This window comes from Microtus oregoni, unplaced genomic scaffold (assembly GCF_018167655.1).
Source record: "Microtus oregoni isolate MIOR12 unplaced genomic scaffold, Mior012 000020F_ref0000438, whole genome shotgun sequence".
Lineage (NCBI taxonomy): Eukaryota > Metazoa > Chordata > Mammalia > Rodentia > Cricetidae > Microtus > Microtus oregoni.
The window spans coordinates 23,610,004-23,625,455 of record NW_024543079.1 but is presented as its reverse complement, the minus strand read 5'-3'; the positions used below and the strand labels follow the sequence as shown (position 1 = coordinate 23,625,455).

Here is a 15,452-nt window from a genome sequence, read left to right as displayed (position 1 = left end):
GGATAGAGGCTCTCTTTTTTCTAAGTTATAGATTCCAATAAGAGAAAGGATATGCGCAGACTTGGGTTTTGTGGGACTTCTCACAAAAACGTGCTGTAGCTCATCTGTGGCCTCGGTGAGTTTTCACTGTTGATGTCGTCCCTAATCATGTTGAAAGTGAGTGTCAGGTGCCCTTGCCAGCTCACTCCGGCTGTGATCCTTCCATCAAGTGTTAAAGAGTACCTCATTTGTTCTGAAATAAGCCACAAAGAAGCCAGTTCTTGGGAATCGCTGCAAAGCTCAGTGTAGTGCTTTAGTCTGGTAAGTTGGGGTGTCCCCAGGGAGGAAAGTGGGGTAGGGGACACCACACCCAACTCTTCCTGCTGCCTCCACTTGAACCCTTCCAACCTCGTTTGGTGTAGCTAGCTGCAGGTCATTAGACTGTGCCTGATTTCCTAGAGATATTGGAATCGTGAAGATTACAGGGTCTGACTGAGCATGAAGGACTGGGACTCAAATCCTCTGGTTAATAATGGAGACACCCCTCATCATTAGTGTCACAGGAGCTACCTGTCATGTCATAGCTTCTGTCACATGGCACTCTATGTCCTCAACATGAAGAGATAAAAGATGCCCCGTGTAATGGCGTGCGTGTGCGAAAGAACAGGGTAATGACAATGGCTCCCTGTTTATTTGGTGCCCTGGGTCATTTATGGTGAAGCAAATGTTTTCCTCTAGCCAGTGAACTGCTACATCATTAGAGACAGATACATCAACCCTGAAGGCACAGGCCCCTCGTCCATACAGGGCCACTTATGTCTGCAGCTGGCTGAGTGCCTCTTTTCCTCGTCATGGTACCTGTGTAACCATGCTGCTAAGAACTGGGAACCTGGACCTTCCTTCCCTCCAAGGCCATTTCCTGGTCTGCTCTTGCAAACAACATTTACCTGTTTATTCCTATTTCAGAAAGTCTGTCTGGCATTTTTTTAGGTGCCACAGAGCAATGTCCACGTCCCTACCATTGTTTTGATGACTAGGGCACCTTGGCTACCACTGAGTCTTGGTGCCCTGTTCATTGGAACACTCTCCCATCTGCTCTGTTCAAGGGCTCTGGGATGAGTCCACCTGCAGAGCTTTGGCATCCTCTTCCCCTGGAAGATGCTCTAGTTTCTGTCTGAGGGCCACCGCAGCCCAACTCACCCCTCACTTATCCCCTTTGCTGGTTTGCTTCACCATCCCTGGGCCTGGGCCTCTGGCTTTCCTGGTGTCACGCTCCACTCCTTTGGCTTCTGTCTTCCTGCGTTGTCATTTTCCGCTCAGACTCTGCACTGCTTCTCTTTACCACTGTAGGCCTGACAGTGAGCCAGCCACATGTTCTAGGCAAATGGGAAGGTTCTGGTGGGCTTATGATTACTCCATTATACATACGTATCAAGTGTTTAGAACAGAGACTGGTTCTGGCAGATAAGGGGTTACCAACCATTTTTCTGGGGAACAGTAAACCCCAAAGGTGCAGTGATGTGCTACTCTCTGCTGTGACTAGGCACAAAATATAGCTTGTGTTCAGGAAATATCTGTTAAATGAAGTTAATATGCTGAGGGAGAGGGGTTGTGTGGTTCCCTAGACAGAATGTGGTAATGAACAGGGCACCCTGGCTAACCCTGGGTGCCCTATCTTTGTGCCACTCTCCCCTCTGCTCTCTAGAACAGTGGTTCTCAACCTGTAGGTCAGATATTTGTATTATAGTTCACAACAGTAGCAAAACTACAGTTATGAAGTAACAAAGAAATAATTTTATACTTGGGGGTTACCACAGCATGAGAAACTGTATTAAAGGGTCTCAGCATTAGGAAGGTTGAGACTACTGTTCTAGAAGCCTCAGGATTTCACATACTGCCAAACTGAAAGAAAGCCCATAGCTTCGCTGGTTTGCTCTCAGCTGCACTTGTCCCCATCCACACTGATTTTAACCATAAGCACCATAATTGCTGTCCCTAACAGGGGTGCCATGCTCAGGCTCACCAGAGGCTTCTGTGCACCCCAGGAGCCCTTCCTCACCTCTAGCTCTGTAGAGTGCCAGGGTTCCAATGTGGCCAGGGTCAGGAAAGAAGGAAGATGGTGTCACCTCACTCCTGCATGCTATCAGTGAGGGAATCACTTCTTTGCCACCCCTGCAGTGCCTGCAGACCACATGCCACGTGCCGTTAGGCCAGATGCTGTTCCCCTTGAAGCAGGAATCAGCGTGTGCGGGGGTGGGGGCGGTGGAGGGGGGTGAGGGGTGGGGGGACGGGGGGACTGGGAAGGGACCGGCTATGGTGCTAACAGTGCTTCTCCGTGGATTGTTCACAGTGATGATGGTGACAAATTGTTTTGGCATCTGAAGAGTTAGCGAATCATGGTAGAAGAGCAAAGCGGAGTCCTAGCAGGTGATATTAGCATGGCATTTTTCAGACAATGTATAAGAATGTGAACACCCTTGGGTAGGGCTTGCCCCCTGGTGATAGATTGCCCAGTCTCCACCATGTTCTTTCTATTGAGCTCTGTGTCCCTATGCAGCTGTGTAATCTCTCAGGGTGTTTCAGTTTGCAGGCTTGGCTGCAGAGCAGGTAAAACCTGTGCTCAGATGTTCTTAGAGAACACTATCAGAGCTCGCGGATGTTAATGAAAAAGAAAGTTCTTTTTTTTCCTTTGCAGCTCTTAATATTCTTTCTTTAACCTGTGTGTTTAGTGTTTTGATTATTATATGGCGAGGGGATGTTTTTCTTTGATCCAGTCTGTTTGGTGTTCTGTATGCTTCTTAAATATTCAAAGGAATATCTTTCTTTATGTTGGGAAAATTTTCTTCCATAATTTTGTTAAAAATATTTTCTGGGCCTTTGAGCTGTGACTCTTCTCCTTCTTCTATTCCTATTATTCTTAGGTTTGGTCTTTTTATTGTGTCCGATATTTCCTGAATGTTTTGTGATGAGAATTTGTTGGCTTTGCTGTTTTCTTTGATCAGTGCGTTTATTTTCTCTATGGTGTCCTCAGAATCTGAGATTCTTTCTTCTATCTTTTGTATTCGGGCTGGAGAGATGGCTCAAAGGGTAAGATCACTGGCTGCTCTTCCAGAGGTCCCAAGTTCAATTCCCAGCAACCACATGGTGGCTCACAACCATCTGTAATGAGACCTGGTGTCTTCCTTGCCAGCAGTACATTGTATGCTTAATAAATAAATAAATATTTTAAAAAAAAGAAAGAAAAAGAAAGTTCTTCATGTAGATCCCCTGGGGGCTCTTTAGTCCAGAGCTGCCTTTGGGTTTGTCTCTAAGACGCTAAGGTCGGTCCTTGGGACAAGGCCTACTTCACAGTGTGAGCTTGCTCATCAGTGCCTAAACAAGCAGAGAGGAGAGAAGCTCCAGAAGCACTCAGTATCAGCACTCCAGCACTCATGGATACTGTGCTCACAGACCACAGCATTTCGCTTTCTCTTTGACGTGGATCTCCTGTCTTTCTATATGAGCCCGTGCACAGTGCCATGCTTTCCTTTCTCTTTCTTCCTTCTCTTTAGTTCCGAGGAGGAAAGGGAAGGGAGAGGTAGACGGTGAAGAGGAAATGAGAAGTGGGAAGATCCATCTGCTTGAAAGAAGAAAGCGAGGGAAAGAAAGGGGAAGAAAAGAGAGGGAAGAAAGAAAAGGAAAGGAAAATAGGCCATCTGCTTTTTCACCCTGAGACATGAATTCCACCTCCTGGATGCATTGGACCCAGTTTTCCGAGAAAAGGCTTCAATTTATTAATTTGGTTCACAGTGTTCTCACAGAGAACTTTATTTGGTGGCCTGGAGCCATGTGGGATTGAGTTATTTTAAGATAAGTAATGTAAGAGAATCAGCATTGCATGGTTGGCAGAAACATGACTGCCTATTGCTTAAAGAATTATCACATGTGATTTAAAAGCTTGGCTCATGGTGGTAGGGGGACAGGGTTAGGGTGAAGTTCAGATCTGCATCTCTACATTTGTGCGCTGTGGGACAAGGCCTTTGTGTCAGAGCCGCATCTAATGGGTGCTGCTTGGAGCTGTGATGCCCCTGAGCAGCCCCAGTTCCCTGGGATCATGCCTCTCTCTTAGGACCTGTTATCCAGGGCAGTAGAGGCACAGTAGAGGCAAAAGGCACAGCAAGCCTCGTGTGGGAGCCGACTCTACACAGGCACCGCAATATTCATTCTTGGCACTTGTAATATTCACATTTCCTGTATGCTACCTCTAAAAAGGAGAAACAAAACTGAGAGGGCCTCTTGTCATCTGAAACAAATACCATATTTTCAACACCTGTCTTGGATCACATCTGTGATCATCCATTTATGTGGGTATCTACCTACACATGCTGCATACAGGAGTATAATACACCAAAAGGCAACTTGGCATGGTGTATGTACTGCAGAACCCTGACTTCCAGATTTTTAGGTTTTATGAACCAGAAATACAGAAAATAAAAAGAAATTGGGAATTCAATATGTATTGTCAACTTATGTTTACCAAAATATTATTATTATTGTCATTATTGCTATTTGTTTTGTTTTGTTTTGACAAAGTTTCTTTGTGATGCCCTGGCTATCATGGAACTCACTCTGTAGACCAGCCTGGCCTTGAACTCAGAGATCTGTGCTCCTCTGACTCCAAAGTGCTGGGATTAAAGGTATACACCACCATTGCCCAGCATAACAATCATTTTTAATTAAACATTATTTTATGGGTATGGGTGTTTTGCCTGAATGTATCTCTGTATGCCTGGTGCCCACAGAGGCCAGAAGAGGTTTGCTACCCCTGGAACTGGAGCTTCCGTGTGGGTTCTGGGAACGGAACAGGGTCCTCTACAAGATCAATAAGTGCTCTTAATCACTGAGCTATTTCTCCAGCCCCTGCCATTATTGTAAAATTTTAGAAAAACACATATGAAGATTGCCATTGTAACCATTTTTAGTATGTATTTCTGCAACATGAGGCATATTTACAAGTTAAGATGGTTTTTTTTTTTAGAAAGGAATAAGACCGAGGGACCCATGCCTGACCTCATGGTGTCAAAAAAGAAGGAGGTTTCAATAGGAGGGAGAAATGAAAGCATGAGTGTAACAGTTCTTTCTCATCTGCGGTCAGATATATAAAGGTAGTATTTGCTCATGGAAAATAATGCTGTAATGAAAATGTGGCCATTCCGGTTGCCGTTTCCTAGATTTAAAACGCTGAAATGTTGTCACCTTTTCTTCTGAACTTTCCTATTTAAAGGACAGGGACACACACTGTTTGTTACCAGGTCATGGTCAGACAATGAGTGTTGGGCAGCATGAGGTCAGCCACACACCTAGAACACAGTATAGTAGGTGTTACCCTTCGCTGGGTGGCTGTCGATGAAGGAAGCTCTGGGCTGATGTACACTCTTTCATCTGTAGTCCAACTGTCCTGCACAAACAGCTCATGGCCTGGCCCTAGTCAGAAGCCAAACTCTAGGTCTGGTTTTGTTCTTAAAGAAGTGAAAGTTGACAGTTATAGTCGAAGCCTGTGTCTGTTCATTCCACCACATTTCCCCCTCTCCTCTCCAGTACACCGGAGCTAGTGTCTGCCTTCCCACCCATTTACATGAACTTACCACAGTGTGTAGTGTGTGAGCTCATCACGGTGTGCAGTGTGTGAGCTCATCACGGTGTGCAGTGTGTGAGCTCATCACGGTGTGCAGTGTGTGAGCTCATCACGGTGTGCAGTGTGTGAGCTCATCACAGTGTGCAGTGTGTGAACTACTCAGGTGTGTAATGCATGAGCTTGTCATGGTGTGTAGTCTGTGAGCTCATCACGGTGTGTAGTGCATGAGCACGTCATGGTGCGTAGTTCTGTCTCTGAAACTTTGTTTTTGCACAAGATTTTAAAGATTCTTCTATTTTTGTAATTGCAGATTTGCCTGTCCTACAGTATTACTTCTTGTTAGTTTAGCATGTTATTTTTATTCATCCTATTAGTGGATATTTCCATGGTTTCTAGGTTTTTTGCTAATATAACACTACACATTTTTATGAGCCTCCCTGTGTGCTTGGGTTGAATCTTTTAAAAAAATTATATTTTTACTAAATTTTTGAGGATTTCATACAGTGTATTTTGATTATATTCATTATCTTCCCCAAATCCTCCCAGATCCACTCTATCTTCTCGCCCACCCAACTTTGTGCTGCTCTCTCTCTCTCTCTCTCTCTCTCTCTCTGATTGTTTGGCTAGGTGGTGGTGGCACATGTGCTTGGGAGGCAGAGGCAGGTAATTCTCTGAGTTTGAGGCCAGCCTAGTTTACAAAGTGAGTTCCAGGATGGCCAGGACTACACAGAGAAACCCTGTCTCAACAGACAAACAAACAAACAAAAACAAAACCACAAAAACAACAAAAACCACCCAACCAAAACCAAACCAAACCATTGATTCGTCTAATTTTGTCTCTGCAAATACTCTTGGCTGTGGTGTCTGCTCTGGAGAGTGATTGGCTTATTAAGGCTCACACCTTTAAAGAAAACAGACCATTCCTCTCCTGGAAGCTCTCAATGGCCAATAGCACCTCAGCAAGGGGTGAGACTTCCTGTGCCCCTCCCACTGTTCCGTGCTGGGACTTTGACCTGGGCTGACACAGGTCTCGTGTATGCTGACACAATCACTTAGTCTATGTCTACCTGCCCTGTTGTGTCTGGAAGACACCATTGCCTTGTAGTTATCCACCACCTCTGGCTCTTACAATTCTTCAGAGGTGGAATCTTGTAAGGGGAGTTTCCTGGGAAGAAAGTCTCTGGGTCAATGGTGCAATTCAGCATAAAATCGAATTAACATATCAACCAACCTGGTTATTTGCTGTAACTTTTCAGGTTAATGGAAATTGGGAAAGATAATACTGTAAGCCAGTTGTTAATAAATTTGGTTTCTTAGACCAGCTTGAAGGTTACTGATTGTTTATTAATAAAAGGTTGAGTTCTAATCTGTGTATAATAGAAGCAGTGCTCTGGCAGGCTGTGTGGAGTGGGCAGAGGCCAGCTGAGAGAGGCTAGCCCTTCACTGAATTTCTGTCCCTGTGATGGAGAAAATGCCTGCAGACTTGGTCCGGGAAGCAGATGGAGCTGGGTGTTGCTGTCTCTCAGGGTTTGGTACAGATGCCTTTCTTGGTCCAAGAAAATCTCATGAACCAAAACTTGGCTAGTATTCTCAGCAAGCCTTTTTTGGAGTGGCTGCACTGTTGCTCAGTGTGAGATGACCTAAGTTTCTTCTGACTGTCTAGTCTGTGGTTACTTTGAAACTCTTGGGGAGATATCAAGGGAAGAAATGGGTCCAGGTCACATCAGAGCCCCTGGAAAGTTGGAGGATGCTCCAGTGGCTGATGGCTCGTCTGTGACAACCATTAGCATAGTAGGAGCACGTGTCTTGAGTGAGTCAGGCTTTACGCTCAGGAATGTAACTGAGACACTGTATTTTATTTCACAGTCTTCTCTGTTACCTTCAGCAAATACTGGAATGCTTTGAACACTCTTTAAAAAATAGAGGGGAAACAATGGTGAGAAAAGCTACAAGGCCATCAAAGAAAATGGTAACAAGTTAAAAAAGGCCTTTGTCATTTAAGACGTTTTTCTGAGCTGGTGTAAGAAGCTTGGTGCATGGCTATCTTCACATCCCACATGCTGGGTGATGAGAGGTCAGAGTGGCATTACGGGTAGTGGGCAGAGAATCTGTGTGAAGGATTCAGGTGCTGTTTGATCAGTGTTGTTGGTTGTTGGATCTCTGAGCAACTGTGAACAATTAGGCACCAGGAAGAAGCTTTCTCTGTGGCTTCCATGTGGGAAGTTCTCATGTGCTGGCTACATAGTCACATCTTCACCGCTTCTAAATATTTTCTTTCTTAATCAGCTGTCAAAGCTGGAGAAGCAACAGCAGAGAAAAGAAAAGACCAGAGCCAAGGGGCCTTCTGAGTCAAGCAAAGAACGGAATGCACCCCGGAAAGAGGATCGCAGCGCCAGCAGTGGGGCTGAGGGCGATGTGTCTTCAGAGCGCGAGCCATAGATGCAGAAGCGGGAGCTCAGGTAGGAGGTTTTCACCTGTACAGCTCTGTCCCCCGTGTTGTAGGTGAACAGAAATGAATCAAGGTGAGATGGCTGCTAAGGTAGCGTTCCTCTTGAATCTTCTTCAGTCATGACATCCATGAATGTGTTACTTTCCTGCATGGTGAAGGTCGCTACGGTAAGATTGTGTTGTAGTCATCAAAATGTGTACAGGAGGCTATATGTAGGCTGCAGGGTGCACCTAGTGAGTGTGCCCTTCCTGCATTGTCTGTGCCAGCCGCACTGCCTGGGCTTGCCTGGCATCTGTGTGCTCTCCTGCTGTCTGGCCCCATCTCTGTCTAACTCTACCGCCCTGCCTACCATTGCTGCTCTTGCTCTCAGCAGCCCCAGTGCTGCAGTGTCCTCTGCAGCAGTCTCCTTCACCATCGCCTGCTCTGTGTTTTACCATCGTCCTTTCACACTGCATGACACCGCCATTTATTTGTCTATTAGATCAGTAGAGCATTCTGCTGTGTAGTTTTTTTTTTAAATATTTTTGATGGTTTATTTAACTTTATTTTATGTGCATTGGTGTGAAGGCGTCAGATCCCCTGCAACTGGATCTTCAGACAATTGTGAGCTGCCATGTGGGTGCTGGGAATTGAACCCAGGTCCTCTGGAAGAGCAGTCAGTGCTCTTAACCACTGAGCCATCTCTCCAGCCCCCTGCTGTGTAGTTTTGATTGACTTCAAACTCAACTATGTAGACTAGACTGTTTTCATACTCACTGTTATCATTTATAAATGCGGGTGACCCGAGGTCAGTCCCCCAAGGGGTGACAGCAGGTCACCCGAGGCCTTAGTGACTTCCCTGAGGCCGCATGGGAAACAGACAGATATGCCATGCAGAGAGAGCTTGCATGTAGAGCTTAGTTAGTGGGAATGGTAGAAGAGTAAGTGGTTATGGAGGAGGTGGGGAGAAGGGGAGAGAGAGAAGGGGGGACAGAGAAAGAAGAAAGAGAGAGGAGAGATGGGGAAGGGGAGGTAGTAGTTACCTCTTCAGAAGAGAGAGGAACAGAGAAAGAGAGAGAGGATGGAGAGAGGGCATGAGGTCCGAGGTCCAAAGGGGGAGAGGTTGGAGTGAGAAGAGTTTGTCTCTTAAAGGGACAGCGTACCCAAGTGACAGGCCAGGCCAGCAGATTACAATATTCCTGCCTTTGTCTTATAATAAAATGGTGGGGAGTTAGGCATAGTAGGTTGAGGGGATTGGGACAGCGGGTTCTCAAGATTGCTTCCTGCTTATTTTTGGGCACCAAAGTCTTTCTTGGGGGTCCCGAGAAAGGTGGGTGCTGGTAACATCCTGGGGTAGCTGCTTGCTTTACTCAAGGATTTGTGGTGTGGAACTGTCTGGTGTCTCTTGCATTCAGCATGGTATTGGCAGAGCAGAGGACAAAGATATGCAATGTAGAGAGAGCTTGGGTATAGAGTTTATTTAATGGGTAAGGGGATTATGGAGGAAAGAGGTAAATAGAGATAGAGAGATACACGGGGGGGGGGAGAATTGGGGAGGAAGAGGCAGTAGCTACCTCTTTAGAAGGAGGATGGAGAGAGAGAGAGAGAGAGAGAGAGAGAGAGAGAGAGAGAGAAAGCAGGCTGGAGGGGGCAGGTGATCCACTTGCCTTCACAGGGAAACATGTAGATTGGTAGTGTGTGGGGCTTGTCTATTAAAGGGACAGGGTACCCAGGTAACAGGCCAGGCCAGTAGATTACAACAGCTATAACTAAACAAAAACATCTGCTTTTGAAAAGACTTATTTTGGCTCATAGTTTTGGAGGTTTCAGCCAGCGATTTAGTGACCCTGTTGCTTTTTGATTATTTGGAAAAGCCAAAATGCCATAGTGAGTGCATATGGCCAGGAAGCACAAAGAGGAGAGAGGGGAGGAAGAGAAGACTGAGATCCATGGTCTCCTTTAGGAGCATTCCTGAAATAACCTGAAGACGTTTTCCCAGGCCCCATGTCTGAAAACTTTCACTGCCTCCTGGTAGTACCACGGTGCAGACAGAGCAAGCCTTGACCATGTGAGTCTGTGGAGGATGCTTCAGATACATTCTATAGCAAGGCATTGTTTCATTGGAAAAAATGAAAATAACAAAGATAAATAGCTTTGGAAAAGAAAAAGTGAAAATTAATTGAAGGGTTGGGTACCAGTGGGAGGGCATAGAGCTTTTTGCTGGCGGGGGGGCATTATCATTCAGGATGTAGTTTATAGCTCCCATGAATATGGGGTAATGATAAATCTCTGCGAAGTTTTAGTATGCAAGTGACATAGACAGGCAAAAATGAAAACATCCTCCAGCTCTGGTGAGTGAGACCAGAAGTAGATAGGCCAGTTTGGAGGACTGCAGAAATCCAAAGAAATAGTGGATTCGAGGAGAGAGGTGGGGCTGGAAGATGTAAAGGATCAGCTTGGTTAATCAATGTGAGTATTGGGGGCATCTTCAATGATGTAGGGGCAGGGTGAACTCACAGAAATAGGAGGGAATACTAGTAACAATTTTGGTGACAGTCTTGTGTCTGTGGGGCTCTGCTAAGAAGAGGTCTTAGGCATGCATTCTGGAGCCTTCAGCTTCTATACCAATTAAACCATGTCTGCAGACAGGGTCATTCTGAAGATAGCAAACTACAAGAGGAGTTGCTGCCAGGAAGGCATTCTCTTCCCTTCTGAAGGTAGTGACTGTGATGTCTGTGGCTTTGAGGATGTTCATGTACAGATATTAAGATACATTAGTAATAGTTGGGTGCGGTAGTACACACTCCCAACAGATAAAGGAATGAATAAACAGCTCAGAAAGGATGGGTCCTGATAATTTGGGAGGGTTGCTCTTACTTCCCCATACCTTCCCTATAGCTCTATGCTTTCTTCCAGTGTACCTGTGGGAAGATGGTGGTGCTCTAGTAGCTGGCGTGATTGACTTAACCTCACACCTTCATGGATGAGTGAAGTCCGAGTCAGAGAGAGGTCCGTCACAGTGGGCTTTGTTGGCCATAACCGCCAACTCACCAGTTTCTCATTTTGATGCTCAGGTCTAAAGTCGTTGGTTTTTAATCATGAACTGAAAAAATGTAATCTGGGTTAGTTACATATAAAATGTGATATTTGGTTTCTAATAATGTTAAGTATACATGAATATGTGATAACATTTTGTGTGTCACACATATTATATAAAACATCCATTCCTACTCCTTCTAAAACTTCATGTCTTTCCTGCCAGTAGTCAGTCTTTTTGTCATACAAATACTGCTAATGTTACTGGTTAATAATCTGTTTAGAGGTGGGAATTGTGACGCCTGCAGACAGAGCACAAAGGGCAGGGATGAAGAAAAATGATGGAGAGGAGGCCTCTGCCTGGCTGAGGGCAGAAAGCATTCGAGTATTGGGTAGCCAGTGGAAAGAACAGAGGGGCCAGCCAAATGGAGAGGAAACCAGAGTCCAACCTCATGTTCAAATAGAAAGGGCAGCAAGAAGACAGGGTTAGGCTTAAGACACCCAACAAGAGGGAAACCATGCCTGGTACTAGGAACCTAGCCAACTACTCAGTGCTAGTGAGGTCAAGGTTATTGGAGAAGAATCTACAACCCCTAACTTATTAAACCTGCATAGTCCCTAACAACAGTCTAGAAACCTTTGTTCTTGTACCCACAGATAGCTGTAGTCTTAATCCTCCATCAAGGAAACTTCTCTTTGCAACAGATAGAGACCTTTACAGAAAACCACAACAAATCAAAATGCAGAGTTGTGGAGTCCAGTCTCAGTGGTGACATCTACAAAACACTCCCACAACCTAAGGCTCAAGGAACATTGGAGAAGAGGGGATGGAAAGAGGCAGACAATCAAGGAGTTTGCTGTGAGATGGTGCTTCCTAGTAACTTTAGAAGCTACACCTATGAAGCCTCATGAACATGATTGCCCAAACATGAACTGAACAAGGATGACACCGATGGACTTGCCAAAGTGGACAGCGAGTGGGGGTGGGAGTCTGCAAGGCACGACCCTATGGAGAGAATTATAGGAAACTGAGAAAAACTGGGAGTGGGATAGGCGGTCTTTCTTAGGGAAGATCACACTAATTGGTTATCCAGTGCCAAATGGTCAATCCTGGAAACACACATACAGATACCATCATATAACCGAATAGGTTATATTTAGGAATGTATATGTATAGATATATGCATGCAATAACAATTAATGAAGAAAATAGGCCATGAATCTGAAGGAGAAAGGGGAGGGGTATATGGGAAGGTTTGGAGGAAGTAAAGGGAAGGGAGAATGTAATTGTATTATAATCTCAAACAAACAAACAAAACAGAAGGCATGGGTAGGCCTCAGGTCTGTCATGCCTGTTAGAAGCAGGTACTAACACAGCGCTGGATCTCATGCAGGACCTTATCCTGCTGTTGGCTTTTTAGGTCTTTATGCGATTTCTGCCTCCTTGGTGTTTCTTCCCTTAAAACAATCAAGTCAACTTCCTGCAGATGATGCAGATTAAGGACAGGTAGAGTGATGGTGTTAGAATGCATGCAGCGGTCTGTGCAGGAAGGAGACACTGGCTTAAACCCCAGCATCTGTGCATAGTGCTTTAGGTCCCACAGAAGCATTAGAAAGATGGACTCCTCTGTACCCACCAGCAAAGGTCAGAAGGACCCAGTCTGTCAGGCTCATTGTACTGGGGAAGCCCTTCACTTGGTTCAGAAGTGGAGACTAGACTGGGCCTCCAGCCACGGATCCCAGGACTGGGCAGCCTCCCACATTCTCTTGACACTTGTGAATGCTGCCTTTTTCTCTTGACTTTTGTTAGACTATAAGCTATAGTCTTTTTTCTGGAGAATTAGGACTTCAACTACAAGTTTAATGCAAATTAAATGTTTGGACTACCATGCAAAAATGATGGGAGAGGGATAACATTATTAGCACTCATCTTAAAGGACCAAACCTAGATTATCAATCTAAATACACATGCTTGTGCACACATCTTTACACATGCTGTGAACACAAACATATATAAATACACATGTTGTGCATACATGTCTATATACATGCTATGCACATAAACATATATATGCTATACACAGAAATATCTAGACACATGCTTGTGCACACAAACATGTATACATATGCCATACACACCATTGTGTAGACACATGCCTGTGCATACATTAGAATATGTTTTATGCTTTCAAACATCTTGAACTGATGGAGGAAGGTCATTGACTAACAAAGAAACTGCCTCAGCCCATTTGATAGGCCAGCCTTTAGATGGGTGGAGTAAACAGAACAGAATGCTGGGAGGAAGAAGAAGTGAGCTCAGACGCCATGCTCCCCTCTCCTGGGCAGACGCGATGAAGCTCCGACCCAGGATGGACATAGGCTAGAATCTTCCCCGGTAAACGCACCTTGGGGTGCTGCACACATTAATAGAAATGGGCCAGGCAGTATTTAAATGAATACAATTTGTGTGTTGTTATTTTGGGGTATAAGCTAGCCAGGCGGCCGGGAGCCAGGTGGCAGAAATGCAACCCGCAGCTCCTACAACATTGAACAATTATAATGCCAGCTAACTGATTACTCTGCTTTATATTATTGACATATCAGCATATTTTACAAATGGAATGTCTTGAGTTTTACTTTAACTGTATCAGAAAATCTTGGTTTTGCTTTTGAGGTATAAAAAATTGGGTTACTTTTGTTTGTTTGTTTGTTTTTGTTTTTTGAGACAGAATTTCACTGTAGCTTTGAGGCCTGTCCTGGAACTAGCTCTTGTAGACCAGGCTAGCCTCAAACTCACAGATATCCACCTGCTTCTGCCTCCCCGAGTGCTGGGATTAAAGGCATGCACCACCACCACCTGTCAAGAATTTTGTTACTTTTTAAATTATCATAAAACAGAACAATCTGACAGCTTCTTTTTGCTTTGGATTTGGCCTCAAAATAACTATAAAAAAATTTTTGGAAATCTTTCTGTGTGAGCAGTGTGTCTCTGTCCGTCTCACCCCCTTCCTATCTTCAACTCCAGTGTCCCCTCTTTCCTAAACTCACAGTCTCATCTTTAGTTATTACTGTTACATACATATACATATGTAAGTCACCAAATCCATTTAGTGTGGCTTGCATGTACATGTTCAGGATTGGTCATTTGGGACTGGGTAACCTATGTTATCCTTGGAGGAAACTAATTCTTCCTCTTTTAGCATCCATTGGCCACCCGTACATAGCTCTTCATCTAGGGATTGGAACATGCAAAATTTCTCTTGTCCACATTGGTATGTCAACTGATACTGTCATTATATGACTATTATTTAGGCAAACATATTGTTGATATTTCATGGTGAAATGTATGTGTCATGTTTAGGGATACTGTCTAGTAGCAAGTATCTTAGGGTTTATGATTCTTACAATCTTTCCTCTCCCTTGTCCCTGATTTTCCCTGAGTCTTAGGTATAAGGCCTTAGAGTGTAAACGGAGATTGTACTTTAGTTTCCTGATTACCCAGCCCCAAATAATGACTCAGAAACTAGATTAATTACAACACTGTTTAACCAATAGCTTAGGCATATTCCTACATATTCTTACATCTTAAATTAACCCATTTCTATTAATCTGTGTATCACCCCAATTAATGTGGCCTACCCATAAGGTTCTGGTGTCTTTCTCCTTCGGCAGCTACCTGGCTTCTGCCTCACTTTGCCTTTTTTTCTCCCAGCATTCACTTTAGTTTTCCCCACCTAACTCTATTCTGCCCTGTCATAGGCCAGAGCAGCTTCTTTATTAGCTAATGGTAATAAAACATATTCATAGCATACAACGGGGAATCCCACATCATTAGAGATCTATTAGTTGGGGTTAGATAGCCCACAGTCACTTGTTCTCTGGCTTTTGATCAGTCATGGATATTGGTAGTAGACTCCATCTATTGCAAAAGAAGCTTCTTTGATGAGGGGTGAGAGCTACACTTGCCTGTGGGTATAAGAATACGTATTTTGAATATAGTTAGGAATTATAAGTATTTAGAACTTCATATTTAGAATATAGTTAGGATTGGTTTAGGAAAGTGGCTGTAGTAGATTCTTCTGTAGGGTGAATGATCTCTCCAGCCATGGGTAGTTGGCTAGGTTTACAGAACCAGGAATGAATTCTCTCCTTAAGTCCAACTAGACAGCTTCTGGTTACTCCCAAGATGAAATGCCATTATTGCACCACCCAGGGTACATTGCCAATTTAGTCATTGTTGTGGGTCATAGGCTTTCCTGCAGGGTAGGACTGCTGCTTGCATTTCCTCTTGGCTGTGTGTGTGTGTGTGTGTGTGTGTGTGTGTGTGTGTGTGTGTGATCTCCAATGCTTTAAGAACTAGTCTTTGGGGAGGCGGTTTCCAGGTCAGTACCAGCT

At 44.5% G+C, this 15,452-nt stretch overlaps 1 protein-coding gene across 1 annotated transcript in view; it reads left to right on the top strand.

Annotated features, from left to right (window-relative positions):
* The window catches only part of Dtd1 (D-aminoacyl-tRNA deacylase 1), a 163,381-nt gene that overhangs the window by 130,238 nt on the left and 17,691 nt on the right, over positions 1-15,452 (top strand). Inside the window, exon 5 of the mRNA XM_041670516.1 lies at positions 7,880-8,052. Coding sequence (XP_041526450.1) covers positions 7,880-8,032 — 153 coding nt within the window. The 3' untranslated portion in view covers positions 8,033-8,052. The remainder of the gene's footprint in view (positions 1-7,879; positions 8,053-15,452) is intronic.